At 49.3% G+C, this 13,060-nt stretch overlaps 5 protein-coding genes across 5 annotated transcripts; 4 read left to right on the top strand and 1 right to left on the bottom strand.

Moving 5' to 3' along the window:
* Positions 1–476: 476 nt before the first annotated feature.
* UREG_01505 (uncharacterized protein) lies at positions 477–1,384 on the top strand (the record flags this gene model as incomplete). The annotated part of the gene is made up of 6 exons (XM_002541943.1): positions 477–506; positions 539–613; positions 681–777; positions 939–1,041; positions 1,098–1,278; positions 1,340–1,384. 6 exons carry the CDS (start codon positions 477–479, stop codon positions 1,382–1,384), a joined length of 531 nt encoding a protein of 176 aa, XP_002541989.1.
* A 1,054-nt stretch (positions 1,385–2,438) lies between these two features.
* UREG_01504 (cystathionine gamma-lyase) lies at positions 2,439–3,954 on the top strand (the record flags this gene model as incomplete). The annotated part of the gene is made up of 4 exons (XM_002541942.1): positions 2,439–2,603; positions 2,690–2,775; positions 2,850–3,297; positions 3,355–3,954. 4 exons carry the CDS (start codon positions 2,439–2,441, stop codon positions 3,952–3,954), a joined length of 1,299 nt encoding a protein of 432 aa, XP_002541988.1.
* A 580-nt stretch (positions 3,955–4,534) lies between these two features.
* Positions 4,535–5,992, top strand: UREG_01503 (uncharacterized protein; the record flags this gene model as incomplete). The annotated part of the gene is made up of 3 exons (XM_002541941.1): positions 4,535–4,708; positions 4,961–5,269; positions 5,330–5,992. 3 exons carry the CDS (start codon positions 4,535–4,537, stop codon positions 5,990–5,992), a joined length of 1,146 nt encoding a protein of 381 aa, XP_002541987.1.
* Positions 5,993–6,149: 157 nt separating this feature from the next.
* UREG_01502 (uncharacterized protein) lies at positions 6,150–7,251 on the bottom strand (the record flags this gene model as incomplete). The annotated part of the gene is made up of 4 exons (XM_002541940.1): positions 6,150–6,332; positions 6,489–6,624; positions 6,747–6,985; positions 7,135–7,251. 4 exons carry the CDS (start codon positions 7,249–7,251, stop codon positions 6,150–6,152), a joined length of 675 nt encoding a protein of 224 aa, XP_002541986.1.
* Positions 7,252–8,858: 1,607 nt separating this feature from the next.
* Positions 8,859–12,832, top strand: UREG_01501 (uncharacterized protein; the record flags this gene model as incomplete). Its single annotated transcript, XM_002541939.1, has 2 exons — positions 8,859–11,716; positions 11,914–12,832. 2 exons carry the CDS (start codon positions 8,859–8,861, stop codon positions 12,830–12,832), a joined length of 3,777 nt encoding a protein of 1,258 aa, XP_002541985.1.
* Positions 12,833–13,060: the final 228 nt, after the last annotated feature.

The raw sequence follows: 13,060 nt of genomic DNA, 5'->3' as shown, positions 1-13,060 counted from the left end.
GGGGGGGGATTCGCAAAAGCGAGTGATTAGTTGTCGCGAACCAACAGTTTCCGTTTGTCTGGAGCTTGACTTTCGCCCCGTCATCCTTTAAAATTAATCTGTTTCAAGGTGGAAGATTGTTAATCCGAAGCCAAGCTGGAACCATCAGCCATTGTCGATCGTGCTAACCAAAGATGGCTTAGCGGCCCGAGAATGGCGGCTTTTTTCACATCAACAGTGGTGAAAGTGATTGCGAATGTGAAGATGGCTTCCTCTGAATTGCACGTTCTCATGTTTCATTTGGCCTGACTTTGAGATTGGGTGTTGATCTGCCTCGATTGCAGAGAATCATTTTATACTGCGATTGCTGAAAGGATTTCAATGTTCACCTTGGCAACTGCATGATTCACGAGTGCGCTTTGGTCTATTTTATATTCCTTCATTTCATTTAAGGAACATGTTTATGCTTGTATGCAATAGTCAGATTATATTCCCATATGGAGGTTCATGTCTTGTTAACTTCTGCGGTCTGTAGACAACAATATCTGATCTTGTTCAGATATCTCCTGAAGACTTTTCAAAGTTCAGTGCTATCGCAATCGAAGACAATATCAATGAAAAATATGCCAATAAGGTACAATCACTGCTATCAATATTTCTACTAAGAGTGCAAAGCTGACCGATGCCGGTTGACCTTTTAGGTAATTCAGAATGTTGGGCTCTGCATGGGCTTCTATGATATGCTGGAATCATCGGATGGCTTGATTGGACATGGGACAGGACTTGTTAATGTCAATGGTACGTTGATGTGTCTACATATCCATGCCGATTGGGTTACTGATTTCGACCTTCAAGTTAAATTTCGGTTGATTGTTTTTCGGCCCTTTAAGGGTGAGGTTATTCTTGGGAAAATTACAAGTGGTACAGAACAAGGCATAAAGAGTATGCACTTTTCAAAGTCTGTTCAATCTTCGAGGAACCTACTGATACTCTGCAAGTTGGCCTCGAATTCTTCAGTGATATCCTCATCCCCCCTAGTCTTCTACTCGACGGAGCAAGATTGTGAGTAACTTTGTGTTTAATTAACCCGGCCGCTGGAAGTTAACAGTTTGATGCAGCGATTACACAGACCAAGTGTGGGTCTGGGACAACGGCGAAGGCTCCACGTTCTATTTCGATATCGGTGAAACGGTGCGATTTCGAGTAGAGGCGGAAGAATGGCACGATCAGATCCCGAATGCTCCAGACACGCCAGACACCTCGACCGTAGGAGAGAGAAAGGCCCCTTATTCGATTATCGTGAGTTCCTAACTTCTCGATAAAGTCTTCCTGCTTCAGCCGGTCTAATTCTTGCAAACAGGGTTCAATGCAGATTGCAGGCCTTGGGCTTGTCGCTTGGTGGTAGACCCTCAATCAAAACGGTTGGAAAGCCGAAAAAAAAAGTAGAACTCAGGCCGAGGCGCAACTTCCTCGTGGAACTTGATGGAGCAGCAATCTTCCTGCAACCAGCTTCGATTCAATAACTCCTGTTCTTCCGAGTTTGAAAGTGAACGTTTCGATCCCTTGGCACAAACGCCGGCAGGGCGTCGTGCTCCCCTACGCTAAGCTCTCGACATCAGCCTTTCCAAGCTTCCCAGAGTGGAGTACAACTTGTGGTGTCACAAATCGCATCCGGAGAGCGTTTCGCAGCGTTACCTCGCGGGGTAAATTACGCCCATGATAGGCTAAGTAACTGGACAGGCCTTTCGAGAGGCTCTTCGGTGCCGGACGCACGAGTCGTGGATGGCGGACGCCGGGGAACCTGACAGCAACGAGGGGCACGATCCCGGCATCCAGACATCTGATATCCCTGTCCTAGCGTGGGGACATGATGCGTGAATGAAGATCATGGAACATCATGGCGGAGAAGACCCCTTGATCATGCGGCTTCAGCTCTTAAAGGCGTGGGATGCTTCAACCACGAACATATTGACCTCCTCTCTCTCTCTCGAGGTCTTCCCATTTGGAGATTCTCGATGCTCTCTCCTCGCTCGACCTCGTAATATTACGTAAAGTGCAAATTCATGACAGAACAAATGACATCATTCTTGACAAATCCGCCGCAATTTTCATCGGATTAATAATGGGTTGGATGAGTAAGCCAAATACTCGGGGTTCCAGCCAGTCAAAACGGGCCCCTGGAGACGCCAATTGGTGGACTTTCGCGGTCGGTCTCGATTCAGCTTGGCGGCTGTCTGTTGGTAACGGAAATACGGGCTCGTACCACGATGGTCTTTCATGACCGCTAGGAAGGAGTGAGTTCAACGAAGGCGTTAGAGGGGAAAATTGTTCTATTTAACTCCAGCTCTTCCGCTGAACTATGTGGTCCGAGATGGGACTTTTCTCTAACTCCGCTCCTCCATCCCTTATTACTTTTTTTTACTGGTATCTCCTCCCGCTGTTTTGCGACGAAAATCAACATGGATGACACCATCAGCCCGTCTGTTCTGCCGGTGCGTGGCCCGGCACACCACGAGCCTGTGGAAACCCCGCCACGAGCACCATCGCCAGTCCATCGCTTTGGAACTCTAGCTGTTCACGCTGGTTCGCCTATCGAACCTACAACTGGAGCTGTGATTTCGCCGGTATGAATCTGACGTCCAGTTCCTTCGTCCTCAGGGGTGCTACTATAGTTTGATCGGAACTGACTTTCTTCGCCCTTGCCCCGCAGATCTCCCTGTCCACCACCTTCGCCCAAACCGGAGTTGGAAAGCCTATGGGAGAATACGAGTACACCAGAAGCGCAAACCCGAATCGGTGCGTCAAACCAATCAGTTGCCGTTTGATTCTCGCCCGTGGACGACTGCTAACATCCCGTCGGGCATTTGAAGTGACCAGTTTGAGAAAGCTGTTGCAGCGTTAGAGCACGCCCGGTATGCGTTAGCCTTCTCCTCAGGGTCGGCTGCCACGGCGAACATCCTTCAGTCACTTGCGTCGGGGTCCCATGTCGTTTCTGTGTCCGATGTCTATGGTGGTACCCATCGCTATTTCACCAAGGTTGCCGCCGCGCATGGAATTGAAGTCACATTCTCGCCTTGCATCGAACTCCATATTGAGACCTTGATTCGTCCTGATGAGACCCGATTGATCTGGATTGAAACTCCTTCCAACCCAACCCTGGGATTAGTTGATATCCGCAAAGTAGCGACTATCGCGCACCAACATGGCATCTTGGTGGTGGTTGACAACACCTTCTTGAGCCCATACATCCAGAACCCTCTTGACCATGGAGCAGATATCGTTATGCACTCCGTCACAAAGTATATCAATGGTCATTCTGTAAGTTCTACTTTTCTTGAAAGAAGCGTTGAACGTTGTGGTGCTAATATCGATTAGGATGTGTTGATGGGAGTAGCAGCTTTCAATTCCGATGATCTTAAAAATAGATTAACATTCTTGCAAAACGCCATCGGAGCCGTTCCTTCTCCCTTTGATTGCTGGTTAGCCCACCGTGGGTTGAAAACCCTTCATTTGCGAGCGCGCGAGGCAACCAAGAATGCAACTACTGTCGCCCATGCCCTCGAATCTTCCCCGCATGTGATTGCGGTCAACTACCCCGGCATTAAGTCCCATCCTCACCATGCAATTGCGTTGAAACAGCACCGTGATGGCATGGGTGGCGGCATGCTCAGTTTCCGCATCAAGGGCGGACAAGAAGCTGCCGAGAGATTTTGCCAAGCTACTCAAATCTTCGTTCTTGCCGAGAGCTTGGGCGGAGTGGAGAGCTTGGTGGAAGTGCCAGGGAGCATGACGCACGCCGGTATCCCCAAAGAGCAACGTGAAGTTGCCGGTGTTTTCGACGACTTGGTTCGCCTCAGTTGCGGTGTTGAGGACTCCGAGGACCTGAAAGCGGACGTGCTCCAGGCCCTCGAAAAAGCGATTGTTTTGCCCAAACTAAATAAACTCAACGGTGTTGCCAACGGGGTAGCATCCTAAACTTATGACGTGGTCTTTGCCATTCTTTTTTGATATAGAAGAAAAAAGGATTTGTTGGTATGACCTGCCACAGCTGCTGCGCAGCTGTTTGCATTAATAGACTCTGTTGTTATTCTTGGTGGTCCATCTCCAAGTGCCTCTTTGGCCTGATGATGATTAATGGTACGACTACTACACGGCTTTCTCGTTTCCCCTCGATACCGATTTGCTTGACGTTAGAACTACATGTCCATACCATTTACTTTCATTGAAAACCCATGATCGATTTGTATACATGGCACTTAAGGAGCTCATGTCTCCAGTGCAAGTTGACCGAGACAATTCTGGTTTAGAATGATTGCATGTGAAGATCAATTAAAGATTATAGCTGTTTGGTATTTGCAAGAAGTGGGTGTAAAGCAGTACTTCACCTTTCTCGTGTTCAACTATGTATAGGATGAGTTTACTTTCTACGGAGTAACTGATCATATTCAGGTCTGGCCCCCCAAATTCAATCTTATCTTATCAGCGCAAGGCATAAAACCCCCACCTTTGACCACCAGCATTTCGAAAATATCGGAAGACGACACAGCGAGTAGCGATGAGTGCGGCGTTTGCATTTGGTTTTGGCGGCGATGATATTGGCATCGACGAGGATGGCAACGAGTCTGGCCTGACTGATGAACATCAGCGTGTCGCTCAAACTAAACGTGAAACCCCGGGTCAACCCGATCAAGAAATTCAAGAAGCTCAGAAGATTGGGCTGGATGAGATAGTATGTACGCTATTTCCTTTGCTGCTATTCCGTCTTTGCTATGCCACGCGCTATTGCTCATTTATTTACTGCACATTTCCGCCCTGAACGGACGTCAAAAATCGATTCAAATTGCATAATCGCATCTTGATATCACACCTGAATTCGTCTTCTAAAACCAGTTATTCCACAGAACAACTCTTTCAGCATATAGCCCTTAGTGTCGACAACGCTTAGATGGCCGCGCTCGCTAACTCGAACGACCTTCGCTAGTTCTCGTCACTCCCCTCTCAAATTTCATTCAACAATCTCTCGATATCCGATCCAAGTCTACGGCCATCGACCATCCGCATTCCTCGCCGCGATGTCTTCGATATTCGGGCACAGTTAATGGCCGAGGATGACTCGGAGGAAAATGCGAACGAAAGGTTGATAAGTGGCCTGGAAACAGGCGATATCACGCCTGCTGTTTATGAAGGCGGGTTCAAGACGTGGGAGAGTGCAATTGATCTCTCCACCACGGCAATTACAAAGTATGGTTCAAGTTTAGAAAATGGGACACACGATTTGGAATTCATAGAGGTAAGTGGAGCAAGGCATCGCGACGTAAATTCTGGTCATCATTTGACATCTGTTCGACAGTTAGGTGCGGGGACAGCTATACCCTCTCTCGTTTTCTTACGCCTATTCCTTCGGAACCAGCGGTCTGCCGATGGCACCACCCAGCCACCAAAAAGAAAGATCAATTTCACCTTTGCAGACTATAATGCTGCTGTGTTGAAACTTGTCACTTTCCCAAATATCCTACTTACTTGGTATACGTGCTGCAAAAATCCCACAGCAGAGGCCCTATCAGAGCTTGAAATCGACTCCAGCCTCTTAGATTCTTTCCGCCACGACCTCTCGACCCGCGGAATAACCCTCTCATTCATTTCGGGTGGCTGGTCGCCCTGTTTTGTCGATCTTGTAGCCTCCGAGTCAAGCCCTACAAACCAGATCAACACTCAAGAAACCTTCATACTCGCTAGTGAAACAATCTATTCTCCCGCATCAATCCGTCCATTCGCAGAAACCGTGACTGCATTGATGCGTCGTAAAACAGGATTTGGATCAGACAGTGCCCAAGACAAAGCGACGGCGAGAGCTCTCGTGGCAGCCAAAAAAGTGTACTTTGGAGTGGGAGGAGGTGTGGACGAATTTCTAGAAACATTAAAAGGAGTCGCAGGCGAAAATTTGCAGGTGCGACAGCTGAACGATATTGGAGACCAAGGTGTGGTGCGAGTGGTCCTTGAGATTACGGTTTGAGGAAAAAAAAAAGCGCTGGGATATTCTAGATTTTAAGATGCCGTCTCGTCTGCAATCGGGCCGCAGAAATCGGGTCCCACAAACATACATGTCCGCATGCACAAAGACATGGGCAAAAATTTTATTACCCGCCACATTTATCGTCGCGTTGTTGAACCTATAGGGAACTTGCAAGTGGCATGATCTTCGGGGCAATACCCAACGCGCCTAGCAAGATATGCAGGGATCTATCTTGCATAACAATTTGAGTCAGATCGTCTGGCCCAGAATCATTGAACCGCAGTGCTATGAAACCAGCGGTCGAAAGGTATGGGAAGGCGTTGTATGCAAATGTGCAACACTTCCAATAAGTTCAGGGCGGCAACTAGGATTAAAAACCAGAATGAAATATATTTCTCGTCAGAGTCTGAGGGCGAAACAGGTAATATTTACAATGCAGGAATCTTATTCAGCTTTGGATTCAAAAGTATCTGCCATCATCATATATTGACTGGACCTTTCCATTCTCCATCCTGGCCAATCTATCTTCTTCCTGGGCCTTCTGTCTCTTCTGATAGTGCGAAATAACGGCTCGTAAATCCCCGGAAGAATTGCCCGCGGGCATGTTGATCGGCGAACCTGCGTTAAACATCCTAGATTTGAAAATATTAATGTAAAGCTCTAAACACGAAGCGGATCATATTTTGAAGCCCCAGCGACTGCGGCAATATAATCAAAGCAAATACAACAGTATAACAGGGCGGGGATATCTTACTCCGGGTACTTGAGATCAATCGTCAACAGAGGGTTTTGGCTATGAAACAGATGGCGGTCCGAGGCGGCCTTCTCCACCGCTAAGGTATGGAGAGCATTTCGTTTCGCCCAGAGGTTCTCGCTAGGTGTGTATTCTTCGATGAGGCGGGTGATCCAGGGCGCATTTTTCGAGTCTGACGTGCTATATTTGTAGAGGGCAAGGCCAGCGGGGATACTGGCAATGGCGATGTAGAAGCCGCGCTGCAGGCAGCAAGAAATCAAGCAAGTCAGCCGCGTGGTCGACCAATGCACTGGGTATACCTCTTGCAGGGAAGAGTAAAGTGCCCAAGCCAGTAAAATATTTAGGCACATCATGGCCTCAGCAAGGTCGAGACCGGGGGAGAACGTACGCCGAAAGATTCGTTCACTGGCTCGGCATGATGGGCCTCGCTATGGGCATACCGGCGCGGCTGATGACGTCGAAGAAAGGCCCGCGCCGGAGCCGCTGACCTCCTGGCGAGGAACATCATTCCAATTGTTCTTCGGCAGGACTCGATTGGGCTGGCACGTTAAGGCGTTGCTGGGGAAGGCGACTCTTCGTCCTAAGGCGCCGACAACAAGAGCACGACGTGAGGTCAGTCGCAATGTATTTTTGGGGGTGAAGCTGGGGCTTGGCGGAGGGTTAGGTAAGGCGGCGATTGGGCACGTGATGACGTAGGCCGGATTGGGATTAGGGCTGGGCACAAACAACCACCAACCTCCTCAACGGCCAACGTCGAATCATCCAGCAGGCGACGACGGGGATGGCGAGCAGGGTGCGTGGTGCCGGGAGGCGGAGGGGAGGATTAGACGCCTTACTTTTGTGCTGTCTTTGGCCTTGGGTCTCCCGGGCTCACAGGTACACGACCGGGCCCCCAAGGCACGAGACTTGATGGGGCGTGCAGGCTGCAGCATCACTTTTTTTTGATGAGTTTCGCATTGCTTTCTCCCCAACGACGAAACCTATTATTGGATCCCGTCGATTTACTTTGCTCAAAGCAGCCCATTTGATTTGCCGGCATTGAAGGCTTGTGCGAGGTTTCGCGTGCCCCTCCTCCCGCCGATGCTGGCTTACAACTCACCCACTGACAAGGGGATATGTGTTCCAAATGGATACTAACCGCCCCAGTAGCTGCAGATACTGACTGCTGGCAGGGCAGCCAACTCGCCACAAGATCTTTGTGTGTTAATTGTATGCACCGCTTGTACTTTGTTTCCTGACTAATGCAACGCCCAATCGCCGGGAGCGAATATCGAGCCACCTTGGGAACCCTGGATTGATGCCCAATCTGCGCCCGGGAACAAAGGCGATTGGGCCGTACTCTCAAACATGCTGCAGAACCGCTTTCCCTTGGAAATCGGGACTCAAGACTGTATCAGTTCTTGCAGCTAGTTCGATTGACGTGTGAACTCACATTTCCACTAATCAGGCAAAGGAAGCGAAAAAGAATAGTGCAATGGTGAAGCCAAATTGGGTCGGGTGCGTCCTAGCCCCGTCAAACTCGCTCTTCCGACGGACTATTTATTTTTTTTCTCTCAACCGTACTATTCGATTCATAGTACTTCAATTCAAAAGGAGCAGTCTATTACTTGCTCTCGTTTCCCACCCTCCGATTCCTTTTTTGCTCCCAACGAAACACTGTGTTTTCTCTCGCCCATGCAGCTTGCATTGGCCTGGTCTTGAGTGCCTAATCTTCTTGTACACCCTGTATTATTCTGTCTCTTCTCGTTCTACAATTTGATTGCTCCACGGTACACCACCGGCCTGAGTATCGTTTGTCGAATAATTGTTTGCGACCCCCGTCACTCCCGTCTGAATTTGAACTTATTCTCCAAATCTTTGGTAGCCCTTTCTTGCGTGTCTCCCCTCAAGCGTCGAGGTGCTAGGATCCCGATTGCCAGTGTGCCCACCCGCTTCTTTTCGCCAGCCGCCGCAAAGCTTTTCTTCCCAACGCTTTGGCCTTCGCTACAGTTGCCTGTCGCCAAAAACTCTACATATTAGAAACACTTTGCTTCCTTGTTTTCACTGGGAACACGTTTCACAAATCTGATTACAACTCCTGAGAATTCAAGTATTTCAATCGCATCTCCCACAATGGCCCCAAAAAAGGCCAAAAAGCAGAAGGATAATAAAGAGAAGCCCGACAAAGGAAATCAAGGCAAAAAGAATTCGAAGAAACAAAAGAAAGACGGGAGACAAGAAGAACATCAAGAGCAGCATCAAGACGACGAACAACAGCAGCAGAAGCAGGAGGAAGAATTGCAGTCACCACAACCACTTGATCAGCCTCAGGATCAAGCTCAAGAGCAAGATTCTACACCCGCCGAAGGAGAACCAGCCGAAGTAATTCACACATCTCCACTTGCATCACCGAAAGTCGACCCCCTGGAGTCTCCCGCAATAGAGACTTTACCGCATTTACCCGAGCCCATCGCAACTACACCTCTTGCAACTACTGTGAATTTTGCCGGGGAGGACTCCCCGTCTCCAGAGACTGCTCCGAATCAAGCTCAACCCGAAAATCATTTCAGTGAAAACGAAGACCGCGAAGAGCCCGCTAATACTACTCTGAACGAAGTCGAGCCGGAGGCTGCAATAGAACCCGAAAACCAACCCGAACAGCCAGTTGAGGACGACTCTGAGCAGAAAGCACCCGAGCATAAAATAGAAGTGGAAGAAGAATTTCCTCCAACTCCAAGAGTTACAACCCCAACTCCGAACCAGGTAGAAGCTGAGACGGAATCGCTATCTCTCATCCCGAGAGCCCTCAGCCCAACATTGAACAACACAGAAGCGGAGCCAGAATCTCTATCTCCGAGTCCAAAAGTTGCAACTCCGACTTTGAACGAGGTAGAAGCTGACATAGAACCTCAACCTCCCGCCCCGAGAACCCCGACTCCGATTGTAGATAAAGCCCCGTCCCTACCTGAGGAAGCCGATCAAGATCCTGTCAATGTATTCGATAGCTTTCATAAATCTAGAGAATCAGTACCGACCCCGACAGAAATAGCACCCAAAACTCAACGACTACCACCCGCAGCAGAACCACGCTCCGCTTCACCAGCATTGCCTTCAGCAAAGCCAAAAACCAGTTCTCCGCCTGTATACGGGTATCCGCAGTCTAGATCACCTGCACCCGTCCATTCCCCACATTACGCTTACAGTGTCCCATATACACACCCTTACGCGCCAACGCCGGTTTACCCCAACGGATCATTCCACGACGTTCATTCCGGAGGAGCAATGGCCGTATCAGTCGCACCTCATTGTTCCCCAGCTGTACGCCCCTCCGCCATGGACGGGTACCATTCTAGGATCGCGAGTCGCGGATCTTTCAGCCGTGGGCATGCGGATTATCCATATAACGGGTCGTATCACCAACCAAAGCAGCGAGGGTCTACGCCAACGCAACAACGACCCGCTGAGAATGGCAACTCCGAATCGCTTCACGTTGAAGGTGACACTATCAAACTTCTTCAACGGATCCAAAACGTCATTCCCGACATCAATCGACTTGTTACCAGTTACCGTGATACACAAAACCAATTATCCGCTCATGTCGCTCAAAGCAGACAGATAGAGGAGCAACACGAACGGTCCTTGATGGAAAAAGAGTTTTATATCGATGCTCTCCAGGCCCAAATACAAAAGACAGCCAAGGAAAACGCCGCTGAAGTCGCGAAGTTGAGGAACAGAATTTCTGAACTCAGAATGGAGCTTGGTGGCTTGCAGGAGCAGCATCGCGATGTCGAGGATAGTTTGGAAGAACTAAAGAAGGCGAATGATGAGCTCACTTTGGCACGAGCCGACCTAGAACAGGAAATTAGCAACCTCCAGCGGACGATCCAAGAACAAGCAGCCACCCACGCGCAAGAATTGCAGCGACAAGAGCAGCTGAGAGAGGTGGCCCTTGCCACTCAAAAGGAGGAGCTTGAAGGTTACTTCCAGGAAATCAAAAATGAGGACGACCGGCTTGCTGCCGAGCAGCTCCAAGCCCGCGAGCAGGAATTGTATGACGAACGAGACAAGCTCAACGCAAATTGGGAACAGCGATTGCAGGACCTCGAACAATCCAAAACCGAAATGGCAGCCGATTATGACGGCAAATTACAGTCCAAACAGGGCGAGTTGGATACAAAGCAGGGTGAATTAGAATCAAAGCAAGCCGAATTGGACGCAAAGCAAGCCGAGCTCGAAGCTAAGCAAGGCGAACTCGATGCGAAGCAGGAGGAGCTAAATACAGCAAAATCCGACCTAGAAGCGAAGCAAGCTGAACTCAAGGCAAAGCAGGGTGAACTGGAAGCGAAGCAAGCAGAGGTTGACGCGAAGCAAGAAGAGATCAGTGGCTTAAAGTCGGAATTGGAGTCAAAAATCGCTGAATTGGAAGGCAAGCAGCACGAACTCGAAGGCAAACAGGCTGAACTTGATTCCAAGCAAACCGAACTACAGTCGATTCAAGCGGCACTGGAAGATGTTAAAACCGAACTTGAGGAAAAGAAAGCAGAACTGGAGTCCAAGCAGGCTGAACTGGAAGCTAAGCAAAACGAGCTTACCGCCAAGCAGGCTGAACTTGACGATGTGAAAGAACAACATGCCGCCGAATTGGCCACCTTGCGAGCCGCTCTTGAAGAGCAGACGAATGCAGCCAAAGCAAGCGAGGAGAAGATCGCCGCGATGACTACCGAGCAGCAGCAAAAAGAAGAAGAATGGCAAAAGGATCGCGAAGATTTTGAGGCGCAGCTTCGCCAGAAAGCGGGAGAATTGGAAGAGGTTCTTAAGGAAAAGGAGGCACTCGCTCTGGACGGAAAGACTAGGGAAGAGCAGCTTCAGAACATCGTAGAGGAGATGCGACAGACGCATGATAATTTGAATAAGGATCGTGAGAGGCTCAAGAAGACATTGCATAGTTTGGGTGAGGCGACGGATATGAAGATTAAAGGGGATGCTTTCTTGTAAGTCTCTTGGTGCGTTACCTTTTTATAGACAGCTCATATTTTCCTTGGTTATTTGTATTTGAAAAGTTCTTAGTCTGCCATTTGAGGTTCGAATAATATTTGAAGAGTCCTTCGGTATTTTCAAACCTTCATCTCTGTCCTCCAAGCATATGTTGTTACTTGAAGGCCATGTTTCTAATCCTACTTTTTGTTAGCATTGACTGCTTCGGCGACCTCTCCCGCCTCATCGTTGAACTGTCGAAAGAGTATTTCACATATATTCCCATCGAGCCGCCGGGCGATATTCTAGCGAAGATTCCTTCGGATCTTCCCCAATTTCTCGACAACACTCCAGCATCCCGCGAACTCCGGGCTGCTTACGTCCAACATGTGGTTTCCAAAACCCTCACGTATAGAATCTTCCAACCGTTCCTGTTTACCCTAGGTCGCCGATATGACAAAGCGGACACCTTTTTCCAGATGTTATCGATTGACATCCGCCGCAAATCCGTTCGCCGTGAAGCATTTTGGAGACAGCAAACGTTGAGAGCTGCTTACACCACTTCTGACGCTAAACAGTCGATTAATGTGGTGGCCGCAGTCATTGTTGACGAGATTGTTGACCACATCCGCCACTTCACCGACCCGAAACATCTTGATTCCCTTCTCACCAGCGTCCGAAAGATTGTCAAGTTGGCGGCAGAGACGTGGCGCCTGGCTCGTGTCGAAAGAGAGCTGATTGTGGCCTCCATGCCTTCGGCGCAAGACGACCAAACCGCCAATGAGCTCTGGGACGAATTTGTCTACGACCCAGCGTCGCCTTCACCGACAAGAGAGTCAACTGGCGCAAGGACCCCTCTCCTCCGGATGCTTCCACATATCCAGCGGGAACCAGCGCACGAAGATTTCCTCCAGCCCGAGGAAGCGGAGAAGGCCAACTTATGTGTCTATCTTCCCGGGGTAATACTGTATACTGACTCGCCGTGCGTTATGGCGAGAAAGGAAGAGCTTGCTAAGAAGACCGTTGAAGCGCCAACCCCTGCAGACGGGCCGGTGGAAACGAACGGTGCTCATAGCCAACCCAACGGTACAGCCACATGCGAAGACGCTCCGGAGGAGAAGGCAGAAGCTTGAAGTGCCGTCACTGATCGACGAGTTTGAACCTCCACGCACCACACGTTTGAACTGCAAGGATGTTTTAATTTGAATTGTTTTTATGCCATAGCGGTGCATAGCCACGGGGATCAACTGGGATGTAAGGTTATTGGAAGGGATATGCATAAGGAGATTGAACCATCATCGATGTACGATTTGTTCTTGCATATTGGTGTTGGCACGGGGTCCATTCATTTTCACATTTTT

The sequence above is a fragment of the Uncinocarpus reesii genome, genomic scaffold (assembly GCF_000003515.1).
Source record: "Uncinocarpus reesii 1704 scaffold_1 genomic scaffold, whole genome shotgun sequence".
Taxonomy (NCBI): domain Eukaryota; kingdom Fungi; phylum Ascomycota; class Eurotiomycetes; order Onygenales; family Onygenaceae; genus Uncinocarpus; species Uncinocarpus reesii.
This window is presented reverse-complemented; position numbering and strand designations above follow the sequence as displayed.